At 41.8% G+C, this 19583-nt stretch overlaps 1 protein-coding gene across 2 annotated transcripts; it reads left to right on the top strand.

Annotated features, from left to right (window-relative positions):
- Nucleotides 1-9686: 9686 nt before the first annotated feature.
- On the top strand, nucleotides 9687-16476 carry LOC135489218 (DBH-like monooxygenase protein 1 homolog). 2 transcript variants are annotated; one of them, XM_064774465.1, is made up of 13 exons: nucleotides 9687-9751; nucleotides 10117-10391; nucleotides 10800-10949; nucleotides 11344-11517; nucleotides 11847-11930; nucleotides 12404-12601; nucleotides 12939-13041; nucleotides 13479-13645; nucleotides 13794-13985; nucleotides 14144-14203; nucleotides 14795-14928; nucleotides 15073-15232; nucleotides 15409-16476. In XM_064774465.1, exons 2-13 carry the CDS (start codon nucleotides 10119-10121, stop codon nucleotides 15544-15546), a joined length of 1833 nt encoding a protein of 610 aa, XP_064630535.1. In that variant the 5' UTR covers nucleotides 9687-9751; nucleotides 10117-10118; the 3' UTR covers nucleotides 15547-16476. The 2 variants fall into 2 exon arrangements, with proteins under 2 accessions (XP_064630535.1, XP_064630534.1); XM_064774464.1 differs by lacking the exon at nucleotides 9687-9751 and having other exon boundaries at nucleotides 10049-10391.
- Nucleotides 16477-19583: the final 3107 nt, after the last annotated feature.

The following is a 19583-nucleotide window of genomic DNA, read 5'->3' as shown; positions in this document are numbered from 1 at the left end:
TCCTGTCCGATGCATCGACACGCGCAGTCCCTTGAGTGGTTAGAATTACTTATGTATGCAACTTGGGTAACACTATAAAGTTGTTGCTATTCCCTATCGCAATCCGGCATAATGGTTATAGATCAGCAGTGTTCTTAACAATTTCGTGTTCTCGATGGAATTGTATTGATCTTGTGTTGTCAATATTACTATTACTGTCGTGACTGTTACCACACTAATCTACTTCCACAGCTTCCCTAAGTGTGACTCCATAGGCAAGTCGTAAAGCATTACATACATTCACTAGCGACACTAAATGACTGCCAAGTTGTCACTTATCAGCCCGGATTTATATAGAGGTCACGGTTTCACATGTGACATGTCACATTTCACTAGTCACTCGTGACAAGAAGAACGAACAAGTCACATTTAGTTCCAAAGAGCACGCTACGTACGATTCACGATGCCACTTTTCACTCTGAGGTAGTGTCATGTCATGCTTTCAACCCTAGGTCAGTTTATAACAAACATGCCGGTGACACCTGACAAGTGATGCACGAACAGTAACAAATAACAAAGTGAATCCTATGTAAACATGTAAATTTGGCCATGGCACAAGGAAGGAGTATTAGGAAACCTGGAACCACGGACAGAGGTGCTGAAACGAACGACCTCAGTGGCTAATCGCGGGGCGATGTCCTTGATGTTGAACTTCAATTCACGAAAGGATTGGATGCTGTGCTGATCAGCTAGCAGTAAACGAGAAGTGTGAATTAGATGCTGAGCTCAACTGTATCACGCCTATTGTTATGGCCAGATAAGCCCCAGACAGCCAAATGCCGAGCCGATCAAAATAAAACGGAAAGCGGAGAAGATGACATAGTCTTCACGATCAGGTATATATTGGTCCGAGAACTCGATACAAGCTTTCGACGCTTGACAGTGAATTCACTTTCGGGTATCAAAGGCATCGACACAGAGGTGTCAAAAGATTCTATCGGGTTTCCAGATCATCCTTTCAATAGTTGAACAAGGCGTTGGTGTCTTTTGTAAGGCATCAAATGACTTTGAAGAAGGATTCAATACGATTCTGGGTTCGGTTATAATCTCATGATCTGTCTCTGGCATAGAGTCGGATATATTTCTGCACGCACCTTGTTCTAGAGTAAGTTACACCAGCAAAGGATGCCTTTTCCGATGAAGTGTGCTCGCATGACTGCTAACATGCTATATATGGTTTTGGAGAACGATTGGCAGTAACGTGTTGCATCTTTAATTGTTGTTCCACTGTCCCTATCAAAGGAAGTAGATCCCTGCTAACTATGACAGGTCAGTCACGCACACAGCTTTACCCAGTGAAGGCTCACGCACCGTCCTCTCTAACTGATCAAATCACTCACCCAATCATGCTTTCCATCGCTTTCGCCATCCCAAGAGCTCACACCAACCTTGCTCCCTATCGACTGATCAAAGGTTAAGTCACCCCACACTCAATCGCTTACTTTGATCCCTGCGCTTATATCTGCTAAAGCACAATTTCCTGTCTTTTGCGAAGGAGCCAAATCGGCTGAACATGATCTGCGTGGCGGGGGAAAACGGGTGATTTATCTTTTACAAATTGCAATAAGAGTCCGAGCGTCGACAACCGGTTATATATTGAATCCTTGGATGCATTTTTATGAGCTGTTCCTGCATGTGCAGCGTCCAAATTTCCTAGTTTCGGTTGTTCTCTCATAGTGCCGTCCACGATCTCATTGGATTCGGTTGAGCTTTGGCATTCCAAGACGGAAGTTTGGTATCCTCTTAGAATCCATACATGGTTCTATAAAAAGCTATCATTGTGGTGCTCGAAGAGCATTGAGACGGTTTCCCCCACTTTTTTACTCCGGACTTAACCGCCCTCGGCCAATACAACAGTTTTTGCCAGCATCTTTTTGCTGCTGTTGGCAGCTGGGTTAAACGACCATGGGTCGGGTGGTAACCTTGAGCTAGGAGGGGTTATTGAAATGGAGTCAGTGGCCATGGGCTGGTATTTTTAGCTCTTATGTTATCATCAAGTGGTAGTGCATGCGCTGTAACCCTCATAAACAATGTGGAAAACATTAATCATTGTTTCGAACATGTAACATCAATATCGGTTAAATGTCGTTGGCATTGTAACTAAAGATGAAGTCGGTTAGCTGTAGCAGTAAGACTTGCTAACGGATGCCAGCCAGTATGGCTTCATATTCCCGCGGGTTAACACAAAGGCAGGCTTTGGGGGTATACTTTACATTCTTCCCGAGGTAATGGCATTCTTTTTTCGTATTTCGAATGACTTCTAAAACATCGTTGCCGAATACAACGTTTATCGTTTACTCTGGAATTTCCTTGAAGTTATCGATTTGTCATTAACACCAGGTGACCCTGAGGCGATATTACTGTGGCATACCTATCTATGTTCTCAGCAGCTATCGAAGGAAGACACATCAAAGAGTTTTAAAGGTGAGGTTAAGAAGCAAAACCACGGTAAAAGTATTGCTGGCTTTTGACTTTACGACTACAAAGCAGTCGCTCAGCAGCAGGATTGTTTACTTACGAAATAATCGGAATTCTTTTTAGACAGCGGTATGGAATAAAGCCAACGTTTGAAAATGCAGACAAATATAGAACAGGAACATCAGTCTGCAGTCTGAGACACATTCCCATAAAAAAACACCAGTTGCCTATTCTATTGAAGGACAAATATCGAGCGAATGAAATTACATCCGCGGATTTAATGATGTTGCATTGAAAATCAATCGTTCTTTAAAAATCCTCGATAAATTGCTTGGTACTCAGCTGGTATACGTTCCAATCTATATTTGATATGCCTTAACGATCTTGCACTTGGCGTCAAATCCATATCTAATTTCTCAAGGCACACGCATTCTGGTCAGGGAGAAATTTAAAATGTTGAATTTCGCCTAAAATCATATCTATTGGCAAGGTAGAGTCCAAATAAGGCATAAAAGTTTGGTGCCATTGGACGTCATGGTATACAGTGTACGTAACTGGATTCTCCGCAATCTAATGCAGAGTCGCAATTTCTCAAAAATTATTTCATATCAAGAAATAATTTGCTAATGGAAAGTTTTTTATTTTGATATTCAATCTTAGCTACGCGATATTGGAAAGAAAAGTACAAAAACTGAAAAATGAAATCTGAGCATATGGTTCGGAGTCAGGCAATATTTTAAAGAAAAGAATCGTGTATTCGGTGACTGTTAAAATCTACCCATGTGTTACGGAATGAAAGGTGTCAATAACAAAATATAGGCCAGTCCAAAATTACTTCTACAGAAGAATCTCAGATGCGTTTTCTTTTACCAGTGTCCAACTTTAAGAACCGAATACATCACGCAGTATGGTATCAAACGATATCAAAATTCAAATTCCCGGCCTCTAGATCATCTATCAACTGAAATGTCCATGATATACCAGCAGTGTCTGCTGGTGCTCCTCAGCTAGAGAATATCATCACACATCTCCAACCTCCTTATTTTCACTCTCGTCTTGTGTTAAGGTTAATGTAGTGGTCATTAATGTATTCAAGAGGCATCGATAACAACACCTAATGTTTCCGCCACCTCTTCAAGAAGGAATAAGCAACATCTTGATGTAATGGATAAGGAAAGCTGTGTGTACAGTCTACGACAGAAGGAAAGTACCCCACTTCATTTGTGCATTGTGCAGCAGAGGATGAAATGGATTCAAAAGTAAAAAGTTATGAAAGTACTTTTGAATCAGATTCTAATGGCGTTGTTTGGTGCAGCATATATTTTTTCCAGCTCTCCACGAAAGCATTTGATATAAAGACCGTCAAAGTTCAGGCTCGGCTTTGACATGTAACGTGTCACTGTTCACTTTTCATGTATGACATGAAGAACGAACAAGTCATTTCCAAAGATTGGGCTACATACGATTCACGATGTCACCTTTCATCCTCACGTCGTCTTTTCAAGTCAACGTATGTAAGTAATCATGACAAGTGACAATGTGATGCCTAACGGAACGGTACAAAGGTGTTATATTTTTTAGGCTGAAAAGGTAAAGCTGGAATGGAACTCCTTACAAAGCAAAAACAACCCTCAAGCCCGATGAAATGCTGGTAAGTTCAGAAAAAAATCTGTCAACGTGACCATCGGACAAAAAGGCGCGTGGATAGATGAGTTCCTGAGAGGTGCTTGATTGAAAAGCTGGCATGGCCCCTCGATGTACTATTACCCATGTAGATGGTGACCCTCGCGGAAAAAACTTCCAATAATCCGGCATCCTTGGCTGAGATTGACGTTCGCCTTACTTGTCTCGTTTTTGCTTTGGACATAACATGAGCGGATTATTTCACTTTCGGCGCTATCTCTGATCATGTACTGAACACAAACCTAGCCGAAGACCAGCCAATGCCTCTGCCAATTGAGAGGTTTTCTTTAACCAAGGCTGTTGTTAATCTGTCGGATTGAAGGTTACAGGGAAATGCTGCTTTTCCGGGGACTTTTCCAAGCCGATTTCAGGTATTTTTGAAAAGTGTAGCTGCCGATTATGACAAGCACGTCTGCTGGTTTCTCGTTGCTACATGTGATCGCCAAAGAGAGATGAAATTATATTGTACGCAAACATCGATAATGTTTGTCCTTCCTAAACTTTCATTGCATGTGATTCGCTTCCGTCTTTATTCAGTTCGCGGAGTCCATTACTGTGTTAACTACTTACATCAGTCCAAATAGGATCATCAGTCCAAATCATTTGCTGACAACAAATAAAGAGGCTTTGATATTGGTAATGGAATTAGATTATCGCCTGACTTGCCCGAATCAGAAACTACCTGACTTTGATCATTGATGGACGATGGGGATGTAATAAAAGTCCTCTCAGTCAAAACCAGATGCTTCAGTTGAGGGGTAGCGGCCCAAACATGGGTCGCTGTGGGTCCTTCTGGTCAATGGTAAGAGATAACGTAGAAGTGCTGGCGTACTTTTGTGCAACTGTAATCTATTTTTCATCAATTTCAGAGCAATATTGATGTGAATAAAGTGTGATTTATTATAATGATAACCTTTCTAGGGGGTATATTCAGGCAAACCGAACAGGTGTGCGTTTAGGAAAATACCGTATTCGATTAAACGAGATTGTGCTCGTAGAATGTTTATGGCCCTCCTCTTGTAAAGAGCTACTACAATAACAACAACGGCGCCAAGATACTATATTGGAACCCTGTTCCAAAGGTCTTCGCGCGTGGTTGTGTCAGTATCTCCAGTGTGCACATTCGGCAACCTGTAACCCAGGATGACTCCTTTGTGTGCCGGAGAGACAGGTTGGTGATATTGTGCGGTGATAATATAATTCCTGTGAGATATGGCTGCAGGATTGATAAGGTGAAGTGATCAATTAGCTTAATCATTGTTAGCTAGCATGCGCCATTTTGATTAAAAGCTTTGTCAAGTCAGAAGCAAGGAGTCAGATCACTGATCTTGGTACAAGGCACTGGCGTATGAAGAATCAGATTAAAACCTGACCATCAACACTTGCTGACGTGTGTGGTCAGTTGGGCTGGCGTTTTAATCCGGATTTTCATGCGCCTGTGCTTAGCATTTTTAGCTTTCTGGCACGAAAAATGACATTTAGCACAGAACCACAAATGTATCTTTGACTGAATAACCTGTGCCAAGAACTAAGTGTCGACATGCCCATATCTTTGGAAGCTGACGACAACAGCGTGATACCAACAAGGAAAGCCACACACTACAACCCACAAATAATTGAAAACCAATTCTCTGCCAGGCTATCGCGCCATGAATCATGATGCTGACACTTTCAACATTACTGACCAGCCAAGCATGAATGCAAAGGAAAGACACTAACTGGCAGATAAATTGCCGAGTCGGCTTTGCTGGGTGTGATTGCCGAGGACGGAGCTGGAACTCGTGCTTCTGCGACAAGAGATAGTGGCATCTCGCCGTTTATCAGAACAAAAATTCAATTCATTTGAGGTAATTAGAATAATATTTCATCCATTGATAGATCTGCAACATATTCCACCGCTATCATGGCTGTGTTTCCTTTATTAATTGCCTCAAACGAATATTGGGACTCAATATTTACTGCACGAAGGATTCTATCTGTCGAATCAAATTACTCCTCTTTTAACATGATTAATCAAGAGGCATTTCGATGAAGCAATCTGTTAGAAGCGGTATAACCCAATAGAGAAAATTAGCGTCTGTTGGAAAGCCATCGTTTGTGGTTCGACTTGAGCTGTATCGACAATGTCGGAACAATAAAAAGGAGAAAATTGTCTCTGTTGTGTAAAAGAAATATCAAAATGCTTATATTTTTCAGTTCGTCTTGGTTGGTTATTGCAGCATCTGTGACTCTCATAAGGGGCATTCGCAACTGGATCAAGAGATGCTTACGTTTACGTTGGTTCTTTCATCGGTCATCCATCGACAGGCCATCTTGACTCTCAAAGTATTGACATTGCTCAGCTTCCAGACAACGGAGGCTGCGGAGGCAATACCGCTGGAAGTTCGGTATGCTGCTAGGCCGGTCGATCAGCTACCCTTGCCGAAACACCTAATTCGTTGGTGGTGGATAAGAACGCTGTAAGTGATGCTGCAGTTGTATGTAATCGACTGATACGTCTAACTCTCCACCCAGACGTGTTTTTGATGTACACCAACTGAAAGCTCTACGGGTTTCCCATTAAGTTTCGATCGCTAATGGGCTACTTGTTTCCTCCCCGGAGGACTGCTAATCTTCAACATTTATCAACTAAACCAATCAATAAACAGCTAACCACAAAACAGTTCGATCACCGAAACAGGTCGAGACAGGCTAAAACAACCGAATCAATGGTTGGATGTCCTTGAATCCGATCCGGAACATGCCTACCTATGTACCGTTTCGTTTTGCCAGCATTTCTTACTCTCATTTCTGCCCAATAAACGGATAAATCTCTAAATGCATCGAAGTTTCTTCCTACCAAAACAATCGATCTGCATATACAGAATCAAGATGAAAGAAATGAGATAGGGAACTCTCATTTCCTTTTGTCAATGAACTAGTTCCTTTTATTTGAAGCATTGGTGTTTACACTTCGTCCTCGATGTCACTCAGTCTGCCTTGTGTTTTCAGCAAGACAAACATCCAATACAAATATTAGGCGGTGTTCTTTAGGAGAAATGGAATACTTGCAAGCATTTATTCTCATTATCTCCATCTAGCATGACAAACCTCAGACATGGCTCTCATTAGCGGGAACAAACATCAGGTATAACTATAATCACTTTTTGATTAGCACTAATGTGCCCTTATCTCCAGGTAAATGACTCTCATTACCGATCCGATCGACTTGATCATTACCGGGATGTAATGTACACCGATGATCACATTGGAAGCTTTCGTACTCAGAATAATTGGCAGTCAGCAACGAGTAAGTAAGTACATCTCTCGGCAGGTGGCCAAGGGACTTTATCACCAACGGTGGCAGCACTGCTCTCAACATTTTTCGAGGGATTTTTGCCGTAGCGGCGACACCCTATCCTGAGCGGGGTGAGGTCATTGGCAGTTAAGGGAGTTAAGGATGTTCAAGAGATATGAGTCCATGGATAACTTCGTACGTGTATAAAAGACGTACCTGTCTTGGTAACATTGCTGGCCTGTTTTCATTGAATTCCCTTCACGTGTCACATCAAAGCAACAGGCAATTTCGATAGTGAAATATAGCAAATCACACCACCATTGTTGGCATTTCAAATCACCGTCAAAGGAAAACCGTTTTATTTAATTGAAAATCATCAATCTTAAATTGTTAAGATTTTCGACGCGTAATAAAAATCTTTATCGTTCCCAGCACAGCGCCGTCACCTGGTCTGTGGGGTGTTGCTTTTTACGACCATGATTGATTACGGAATAGGGTTTATCATCTGAAATTGGTAGTGATAACAAATACGAATAAAATGACGAAAATAACATGATCTGCGAAACCTGCCTAATGTCAGCCATGCTCCTTCATAATATTCACCAGCTCATCTTCGGGCCAGTATCACTTTGGGATGGACTATCTTCATGATAATCCGTTAGTTAATACAAAGTCATTGTGATAGTAGCATCAATCGTAACACCATTTTGATCTAACTACCTAAATGGCGATGATAAATCGTGACTTGACTGTTTCTGGTACATTTGCCAGATTTCGAACATGACAGATAAGTACATTGTATCATTATTGGCGTATGTCAGCCGCGTGTCAGCGCGTTAATGTCTCTCGTGATAATCATAATTGATCTTTAAATCACCCCTAATGTGTCAGACGCGTTCCCTAAGACAATTTAAAATCACAGTAGGAACGAAGCTAAAATGAGGAACCGCAAGACTGACATGTCTTTCAAGCAATTGCTGTATTAAAGAGACACGGTGCTTTTTTGCCGGCGGGTGGCCGTAACGAAATGACACCAACAGTCATTTCTCTATTTGGTCGTTTTCATGACCATTTTAATTCCAATAGGAGCAAATATTGTCTGGAGATCGGAACAAGATATGGAGCCACGCCATTAATGCGCAGGAGCTGGGGTTCAAAATGGTAGTACTCGTGGGACTAGTGAGCACAACTGGCTGTATAGCGTGAACATCGATGTAGTCTTGATGTACTGTGAGATAGCAAACCCGATTAAATAACGAGTCTACCATATGATTAATACTTTGTTAATCAGAGTTACCAAGAGATAATTATATTGATGTTCAGGTTTCATTCTGGTAATTCAATCCTGCCAACATAAGACCTATACCATTACTGATTAAGCCCCAGGGGCAAAAGAAAACGTTTATCTCAACAAGATCCACAGAACCATCCTTGTCAGCAAAACTTACATTTATTGGAAGAGTATGTGCCAATTTGTCATGCTACAGATGAAAAAATTTTAAGTCCAGATATTTTTTCACTTGTTTTTTTTCTGCTAAAATGAAGAAACATCATCAGCCCCAAAATAATTTTTTCTTTGAAAATTTTTCAGAATTTTGAACTTATATGAAAAAATTCAACTCCGACAATTCAAGAATTGGCACTCACTCAGAGTATCTCTTCAGCGATCAAAGCCCTCCGAATTAATCACGGAGTCCATTCACGACGAAGGTCGAGCTGCTAATTCCCCCGATGGGCAAACCGTGTCCGCCGCATCCCAAAGCCATCCTCAGTTTACATAGCAGGCTCCTCGGTAGTGTCAAGTGATCACCTTAAACCCCGGCGAAGGAAATGTCTTCTGTTACGGACACCTTCGAGAGTACATCTACCAATATTGATCCGACTCCCGGGCTGGGAGATTAACTCGAAATCCACAAACTTGGCGCTCGACTCTCGCTGGAGTAAATTAGACGCGGGTCCCCACATGACCGATCGTGTCCTGATTCGCGTAAAATGTACCCATATATCGTAAGGTGTCAAGGAAGTCACTTTTGATTAGATTTCTAATGCTCGGGAATCCATAGCGGGGGGGGGGGGGTGATAGAGATCGTCTACTGGTGGCCAGAGTGGGGAGAAGGTCGATATGACGCTAAAGATGACGATCCAAGCTAGTCTCGAGATCTCTCGGCTCGGTTGTTCAGATCAAGTACGAGATGATAGTTCTTTTAAGGTGATCATGCCTCGTCACATGAGTACCACCCAATCGTATGCCTTGTCACATGAGTATTATCAAGAATGGAGTATTGCCCAGTCTATATATTTCTACCCCAAAAGTATAAAGTACATTGTACAAAGGTATCGTATTTCTTTCATGTTCGTCTCGTCAGGAGAGTTTCAGCTTTTTTGTACGAAGCGGCGTGGATAAGATTAAACTAAGCATACAGTACCTTTTCCTCAGGGCATTTAAACGTTTTACCCATTTTGGCCCTTGACCTCTTTGTATCTAATCGCAGACACCAATAAAATCCCCATGTCCTCTTTGCTCTGCACTGCAGTTCTATATACAATCATATCATATCATGATATCGATGTCAGACCGCGACATATATAATTTTTGGTTTTGACTTGCAAGTGCCAGTCACACATCTCGCCATCAGTTCTCAAATAAAACGGTTCATGGTCTTGGTTTACTCCTTGCGACCATCTCTCGTTCTCTAAAGCAATGAAAAGCAGCGCGTTGTCCCTCCTTGTGTTGCTCTTTCTGGCAACACGGGGCAGTGCTGATCCTGCACCTTCTACGACCTACGAAAATAATGCCTTCATTGACGTAGCGAAGAAAATTCGCATGTACTGGAGCCACGATGACGTGACGATCACAATGGAACTCCATGCGCAGACCGTAGGTTATGTTGCTGTGGGGTTCACCCCTTCCGGAAGGATGGAGGGCGCCGATATCATCATTGGGTGGGTGAAGGCCGGGAAAGCCATACTGCAGGTGAGCATGAAAAGGAGTAATCCTCGCATCCGATACTACCAGTACTGCTATGCCATGATAGGTTGAGGTCTCATCTTTTTTATAACCGCTTTCTGTCAACTATTTGGCAAAGTAGTGGAATTTGTCGAAGCACGACCATTGGCGTAGCCTGACGCCCAACAAATGAAGCCCGTTGCAACTTGGCATCTGCGCCTTTCGGCGATGCAGCTCATTATCACTGGCACGCTTGTTAGTATTTTGTTCCTTTCAGTTGAAGGAAGCCTGTCCCATGAGATATACTAAGCAGGATACTTGCATCTTCAATTTGTCATCGAACTAAAGGGTATCATACAAATCTGTTGGAGACACTGACTCGTATCATTTTGGCATTTAGCATAAATTGCCACGTAATTGGTGTTGCTGTTTCAGGACCGCCATGCGACGGGTCACACTAAGCCATTAATGGACCCGAAACAGGACGTTGAACTGCTGATGGGTAAAGAAGAAGACGGCTTCACCATCCTAAAGTTTAAGAGGAAGCTGAATACATGTGATCAACAACACGATTTAGCTATTAGGGTAAATACATGCATTCTACTGTGTCAACGCTATTTAGCCGGTTTGGCGCGTCTGTGTCACATAAGCCTATTACACACAAGATAGAGGCGTCCCTCAACAGGCTAAATAACGTCGATACAGTATCTTGGTTTTCATAGACCCGACCTCATTGCATGACGCGCAAGCACACAAGCTTCTCTGTATGAATATGATTGACGATATCGTTTTTCTTTTGCCAAATCCAGATAGACTAATACAACTACGTCACTTACTTTCGTGACGGCGGGACATGACCCTTTTCAGTAGCAAAACGATGGGACTGGGCGTTTGATTCTAGTTTTCTCATTGTTATTTTGAACTATCTACTATAAGCATCGAGAACTTATGCTTTTTTCTGTTGTCTTATTCTATACAGAATGGCTCCATGAAGATGATCTGGGCGATGTTTCCATCTGACCCCAAAGACGAGGATTCAATCATCTATCACCATACGCAGCGAGGACAGAGGAACATCCAGCTGCTCGGAGTCGTCAAGAAGGCGATTCCACTGCCAGCTAACTTCTTGTGGTATGAATTTAGGAATCAGAATGTAAGTTTTAGAAGCAGCAATGTTGTCTGGATTAATGTCAGATGGCTTCTGCAAAACTATCTGACATTTAGACCTTGAAGATCTCTTTTGAACAACTGTCACAGAAAGGGGAAGCCCGTGCGTATTGTATTAGCTAGTGCATATGCGCGGACACCGTGCTTTTCCGTGCAGATGAATCACTGTGTTGTCAGCTGGGCAACAAGCGTATTGTAATTAGTGAGAATCGTCACCAAAGTAGAATTCAAGTCCGAGTAGTTTGATGAACTGATGTAAAACCGAAGGAAAGTATTAAAATATTGGATGCCTTGACTCTGCTGTTGTATCCGCAGTACACGGTTCCGTCTGATGATACCACATACTCTTGCAATGTGTTTAGGATGCCCAAAGTGAACAAGAAGCACCACCTATTTAAGGTAAGCACGGGATAAATGCAGCGATAATTCCTGACGAGCAGACACATTCAGTGGTTTACGAAAGACTATCGCCAGCATTGTCTAATCAGAAGAGGTCAATCCTGCGTCACCGGTCACTGCAGATATCACAATTCAATCAATCTCAGTCGTGCATGGGCGGAAATCCTTCTGTCAATTCTTTCGGCAACCTCCTCCTTCTCCATGCAAGTTCCCTTCTTTTTAACCAAACCGCTTCTGGTATTCTAACCAGAATTCTCCTGCAAACTAAATAGCGATGTGAGGTGATCAAGTTGCGATCTCTTGATTACTTCTTGGGATAAACTCACATCAGTTATTACATCTAGTGCTGTTAGATCCAATTCAACCAAATTCATAATCAAAAGTCTTCGTGTACATCGCGTGTACCAGGCGGGTGTGTTTGTTCTAACAGATCAGCATATATCATCAACTCACATATTGCCACATCCTTTCAGTTTGAACCCATCATCAAGAAGGGCAACAAAGGCTTGGTCCATCACATCATAATCTTCGCGTGCGGCCCCACCCCTGCACCTATCAATGATACATTTGAAGGGAAGCAGTTCCTCTGCTACGACAAGAACCCCAGTGCGATTCCATGGTTTCATTACGCATGTTTTCATTCGATCATTACATGGGCGGTTGGCGGAGAGGTAAGCTACTTATGATATTTCATGACTAGAATTTGGACACCGAACTTCAGTGAGTCGGTCAAAGGAAACTGGAATACTAATTATAGACAATGCTGTGGCACATTAATTACATTATACGTGTACTCAATCATAATCTATATTTGACAAAACAATATCTGAAGTTGGGAATGTGACATAATGAGAAATATATCATCATCAGCGCTTTCAAGTTTTAAACTGTTGACAAGTCGGAGAAAAGGATGGAACATTTTCTTTGGGCTACTGTGAATACTGAAGTTGTTTTACGGACAACAACGGGACACAGTCTTGACTGGAATATTTGCACCTTCCATCCTAGCCATTCTCGTTCCCAGAGCATGTCGGCTTCTCAATGGGAACCGAGTTCGATCCGGACTTCTTGATCATGGAGACACATTACAATAACGAAGAAAGGATTTCAGGTCAGTGAACTGCTCTTCGTCTTGTCAAAGCTTCTTATAACATTTGTCACTATTCAATGTTGGTGCGGATGCATTACCATGAGATACTCGGCATATCCACGGTGCCCAATCGTACAACCCTATTGCATGAGGAATCGATTTCCGGCAACAATGATAGACCCACCCGATCTTTTCTCAAACAAATTTCAGAGGGGTGCAATGCACTCCTTACACCCCTCAATTTCACCAGCCACAAAAGATCAGGCGGGCCTATTGTGATCTACTGTTACCAGAAAACTATTCCCACACGATATAAAGACGGACGACGGTAGACGAAAGTTGTTGGTGGCCTGCTCTCAGAGGAGCGGAGGGTCTGAGTGAGTGAGTGAGTGAGTACGGAAGGGGTTTAAGGATTCTCAATTAAAAATTATATCTTCCCTTCCCACTCTCCCCTACAGGCCAGGTTGATGATTCCGGTATCCGCATCCACTACACGCCCATCCTCCGAAAACATGATGCAGATGTCCTCACATTCGGGAAAATGATTGACCAGAACCACATCATCCCACCCAAGGCGGATTCCTTCAAATCATTTGGTATCTGCTACGAGAAATGCCTCAACGACGTGAGTTGCTATAAGTTGATAGAAAAATTTGAATCTTTCGACTCTAAGCAAGGTCCCATTATACAATTTAATCCATTATACATAAGAAACGATAGATCGACATGGGCCAGATTTTATTACTAAACTGGGTGCATTTTTCATCCTACAGGCAGTCGAGGAGTCATATGAAAACCAACTGAATGTCTTCGCTGCCATGGTGCACACCCATTTCTTGGGAGTTGGCATAAAAGTCGGGCAGATCAGAGATGGGATCGAACAGCCACCAATCGCCGGGGATAAATACTACGATTTCGACTACCAGACTATCATGACGCTGCCTGAGGAACGTGCGATTAAAAAGGTAATGAGAGGTACAACGAAGGGATAGGGAAAGATTGCCCACGGCTAACAAGACGCATTTTAAGAACAGGCTTTTAAATCACTGTCAGTAAAACATCACCATCGGTCCTGTTCCTTACAAGGTTTTCAGTAATATCTTTTTTAAATCGTCTTTTTCAGAATGACGTGATTGCTACTGAATGCACCTACAAGTCAACTGGGAGAGAAAATGTCACCTACGTAAGATTTTGTCACCGGAGACATTTACCCCCTGGAATATTCCTGGGCCCAGCGAGAGGCCTACCTTGCCAAATCGAATTCTACTGGCAAGGCAAGAAAGCCACCTCAACTTTATGGCCTTTTTGGATACTAAATATATCGCTTCTCTTCTTCTCTCATCGCCTGTTTGACTCGGCCGAGTACACGTTGGTCCTACGTACACCTTCGGACGGAGCCCAAAGCCCTTTTGTAGGGTCATTCCGGTGCTCTATGGCATTGTTAGTGTACCTCATACCCCCACGCCAAATGCCTGAACAATGGCCTCGAAGAGTCCATTTCAAATAGCTGGTTAGTCGCGTTGTGTACGATGGGACCAGTGTGACGTAGTTAATTTTTCAGAAGGCCAACTGAAGGGCTATATATGTTGACTCCCATCTCATTGATACGATACATGGCATGTCGTTGGTTTTAAATCATTGAGTAGGTTTTCCCCAGCGATCGCATAACCTTCTTAATGAGGAATCAATTGATTGCTGCATTCATACTCTGGTTGAAAGTAACTTTACCTTACAGGTATTTTGCCACCAAACTCCTTTACCTTCAATTTTGCAGGGTGGTTTTCCGGCAACCCAGGAAATGTGTTTCGGCTTCATTTACTATTGGCCTCGAGTCAACCTGACCACGTGTATCGATAGGACCAGTGACATTAGCATACGGTCGTTTGCAGGAATAGAGGAAATTAGCAGGTAGGCAGGACGTACATTGGCTGCCTGATAAAAGGTTTATTGTAAATTTTCAACCACTTGATTTCGCGAAAATTTGAAAAAAATGAATAGTTACATGTGTCATGATCGGTTGAGACATCTGACTCCATGTATATTTTCTTTCAGCGATGGCCTCATCACAAAACCACTTCAATACCTCAACAAGACTGTGACTGACGTCATCAATGGCATTGATTGGTCGAATGATAAAACACGTGACGCGTTTCAAAAGGTTGAAACATTTGGCTATAGGTCACCAGGGTGCAGTTACAGATCAGGATACGAGGTAGGTCGCTTCCAAGGTCATTTATCGTTCCAAGGTCAAGTTCAGCCCCAAGGTGATGATGGATGGTCCAACATGTCCAAGTTCAAAGCTCACTTTCTCCGTGAGGATTGACAAAAATCGAAAATGTACTACTTGTACCCCAGGGTCAATGACTCTTTAAACATTTCCAATTTCAGTATCTCAATGAACTGTTCAAGTTCGCGAGCCCAACCAAATACTACGTTGAACCGAAGACTGAATGCTCCAGCGCTGGGAGGCTAGAAGCCGAGATGTTGATAAGTCTTTTCGTTGCCATGATGGCGGTTTTCAAATAAAAATATCGAAAAGAGACTGACACAATGGGTGATATGAATAAAGACTAGCAAATGCTTTTATCTAAATCTCCATGTACATTTACACTAGGCCTTTCTGTACAAAACCGGAGTAAAAGCATTTGCTAGTCTTTATTCATATCACCCATTGACATTAGATTAGTCCAGGAGACAAAATATCAACAACAGTTTACTCCATCTTTATGTCATAAGACAAGTAGAGACGACTTAGCTCTCAATATTCTCATCATATAAACATCGTCGAGGATTTGGCAAACCATTTTTTTTTCTTGAAAGGGGTAGATTTGTCTGATGACTATTTTAAATTGAAGCCACCTGCTTTGTATATTTGAAGTAAAGCATTAAAAAATACCTGAATATTGCGTCAAAATTCCTCCAGAAATTAGTAGTATAGATGGCATGTCAGTGCAACAAACTACATGTATGAAGAGTTGGCCCAACAACCACAGAAATTTTGGCTATCGATAATTTCACTTCTTTGGCAAGGTATGTAATTCAGTCATACATGACTGATTTGAAGACTTCAATCACCTATAAATAACTTTTGATAAAGACTCGTCAATTGAAGGTTCTATTTAAAGTTCTTTGTTGAAAGTTCTATCAAAGTCACATTGTGGGTTTAAAGTGTCATATGGCCTGTCAGAATTGAAGAAACTCCTTTCCAGTGTGTAGAAACACTCCTCTCGCTTATAGCGAAACGAAACCGGGATGTTTAAAGGCGAGCGTTCTTATATCTCATAGCACGAAGTTATCCGAACAATGCATATCAGATCAAAACCAGAGCAAAATTTGATTTATTTGGTGAAATATAAAAAGTATGCTTGATATTTGTGTAGTTGTAAGGAGAGAACATGCATCTTAAATAGATTTTACTTAAGATTTATCTCACAGAAGAGAGTTTGTGTTTCTTAATTTACTGAGCATTTACATATACATGTACATGTAATTTGTCCAAGGTAAGAGCAACCCCGATATAAAACTTGACCGAATTGACACTCGAAATGTCAAGATTCCTTTAAGACATACGTATTTCATTCCTTACCAAACAGTGTGATTGTGGAAGCCTTAAGGTCTTTATTCATGCTTTCTCTTGGGAATTAAGGCCTACTTTTAAAACATGCTTTATGGTCGTATTGCGAATTCTGTTTTGGTGTGGGACTTTGTCTAAACAAGGCGGTCATACTACTGCTTTATATATGCTTATACTCTAGTTTGTTTACTGTAAGAATCGAAGGCAGTAATGGGGTTATTCTTGTTCCGGACAGGTCGATGATCAAAGAGTATGGATTATTGATCAGAGTTGTTGCCATTACCACTGTGATTGAAAATGTTGGCCAGCAGGAGACTTCTCTATGATTGGATTTATAGCTACTAGTTAGAACTCCAAGTGGCAGAACACATGATTGATGTAAGGCGCCAATGCCTCCGATCCACTGTGGATTACTTTCCCTTCACATGCTCAGATAACATCAACACTGGCAGTTGACTGGATACGCCATCGCCAATTGACGTTGAACTACCTTTCTCTGCCAAATGGCCAAGGATAAAAAGGGACATGTAGAACACATCTTTCAGTGACCACCGGCGCGGTACATCGTTTCCCAGTGTTTGACATCGCTTCTTTGTTGTTGGCAGTGTTGCTGTTCCTTGTATGTGCCAAAACGTTTGAAGGACACTCGGGAGTTGTAACGTAGAAGTCAGTCAATTTAACTTTCTTTGTCTACATTCACCAATTAAAAACGCAATTGGTTCAACATCAGAATGACATGAATTATTCGTGTGTGTTGGTTCTCGTCCGTAGATAAAGTGTATTTGGCAGTTAGGGACAAAAGGATGCTGTCTACCTTAAGAAGTTTCAAAATCTTTTTACATAATTTGTAATTACATCAAAATATTACAATTATTCACTTGTACATGTACATACAGCTATCAGGCAAGGACGTACAGTCAGATGACTGGCTTTAAATTAGATCTATCAAGGAATGGTTCCAATGACAAGTCAATGGACATAATTGTTGACAAAACCTACTTTGAAATAGTTCGTGTGTGTGTGTAGGTCGTTGATGGCATCTAAAAAGAGTTTACAAACGAAGAGAGGATATGCTTCGTGCACTTTCGTTCCGGAGAGACATTTTGTATCTTTAGGCTCAGCCGGCAGATATCCGATTGCTTTGAGGAGGGACATGTAAGTATGACTTGTAGAATGGTAAACTTATCTCCTGTTTTTCATAGGAGCTTTCGCCAAAGAAAAGTGCGAGGGGTAGAGTCAGCCACTGGTATGACTGGGGGACGCTTCTTTTACAAGGTGGAATGGGGTGATACATTGATGCCTAGCGCAGCCATTCTCACTTTCTATAACTAAGTCACTGTATCTTTCCGCACTAAAGGGCAATAATTGTCAACTTTAGATTGACTAACTGTGGCATGTTTGGACAGAAGGGAATTCAAAGATGAGAAACGGGTCGAAGAAAGTCAACACCAAAGAACCTCTGGCCCTATATACTGCAAAGCCAACAGAACTAAACATCTGCTGGCACGAGTTAATGAAACATTCCCAGACCACAGCTCCATATCTTATCAAATGAAAATCAATAACGCATTGAGAGAACATGTATGTAAGCATTCTTATCAGAATGATTGGCCATTAGGATTAAAGTATATTCCTAAGATGATTTATTTATTTGGTCGTTGACAAATACCGGTGATTTATGTTTAACCGTTGCGTGTGTTTTCACTGTAACCATGTGCGGGCAAAATGCATTTGCCATCAGAAAAGTAGAAGATGCCCATTTGATGTGAACACGACTTCGTCCCTGGTGGGCAGGTTTCGCAACTACGTTTATGGGAAAGGAAGGTAACAGGAGAAAACATTTCAAACTAAATGTAGTATTGGTTTATTACTATAAGTCAAGGAATGGGTTCCAAAAATATGATGGACACTATTTCCCCTGACATTCGCTGGTCAAAGGTTATCAACATTGTTAGTTAAGTCACCGTGGGTCTCAAAGGCACTCCTTTGACCGTGGCCAAAATTTGTTTTGTGATTAAAAATGTCGATTCTTTATAACTCAAAGGTATATAATCTCTTTTGTTTCACCTTGTCAACAGTTTTCTTTGTGGAATAAACTTGCGCGGAGGAAGAAAGAGAGTAATTTCTACACGCCCCGGCGTCTTTATACGCTGAACCTTACTTTTGATTGAATCGCCAATTCATATTCTTAACGTGCAGTCTTGGATGCCAGGGGCCACAATTATCACTATATAATGTCCATTAAATGTGGTAAAATATGTTCATAAAGGTTGTACTATTTAACAATTCTATAATCAGTTAATGTGTTTCCTTTTAATTGAATAACCCTAGTCACACTGTTGCATGGCATGAGGTAGTGGGCCAACTGGGCGTAAACAGCTATGAACAACGAGAGATTTATTCTCAGCCAAAGGGTAGCTTTATTTTGTCTCATTGCACGCGAACCTGACATATGAGATGAAAACAGATTTATTACTTCTGAGAAATGAAATATCAAAATATTATGAAATGAATCGCCCGACTGTTGCCGGTGATAACCACCATTGCCAACCATAACTTCGAAAGTATTTGTTCTTTACCAATGGATTATGACGTACAATCACGAACTGACATTCCCAACTGCACCTGATTTTTACTTCCTTGTAGCTCTTCAATTCGTACATGAGTGTCAGTCACTTCGTCATTTCAGATTGCTCGAGAACTGACTTTTAAACGAAAGATGTAGAGATGGCGGTCGAGAATACAGGAGAAGTCAGTGATACGCCCAAGATGGAGGCCTGGACGGGCGACGCCAAACCAGGTTTACAGCTACCTCGGATTGTAACGACGGGTTCTCGAGAAGAATCGCCAAATGTTGTCCTCGCTCGGCGGATTCTTAGCTGCAAACTTTCCGATCGTGTCTACGGTGCTGTGTCGACCACAGAACCCTTCCGACAGCGATTGCGGAAGGATATGGACGAGTTGGTGAGGTCTCCGACGAGTCTAGTCA

This window comes from Lineus longissimus, chromosome 6 (assembly GCF_910592395.1).
Source record: "Lineus longissimus chromosome 6, tnLinLong1.2, whole genome shotgun sequence".
In the NCBI taxonomy this organism is placed as follows: domain Eukaryota; kingdom Metazoa; phylum Nemertea; class Pilidiophora; order Heteronemertea; family Lineidae; genus Lineus; species Lineus longissimus.
Note: the sequence above shows the minus strand (reverse complement) of the source record. Positions and strands in the feature narration are given on the sequence as shown.

Bases quoted from the DNA above. Each gene is read 5' to 3' on its own strand.
- LOC135489218 (XM_064774465.1), top strand. From the start codon at position 10,119: ATGAAAAGCAGCGCGTTGTCCCTCCTTGTGTTGCTCTTTCTGGCAACA. The intron at 10,392-10,799 runs GTGAGCATGAAA...TTGCTGTTTCAG, and splicing joins CCGGGAAAGCCATACTGCAG to GACCGCCATGCGACGGGTCA. The intron at 14,929-15,072 runs GTAGGCAGGACG...ATTTTCTTTCAG, and splicing joins GGAATAGAGGAAATTAGCAG to CGATGGCCTCATCACAAAAC.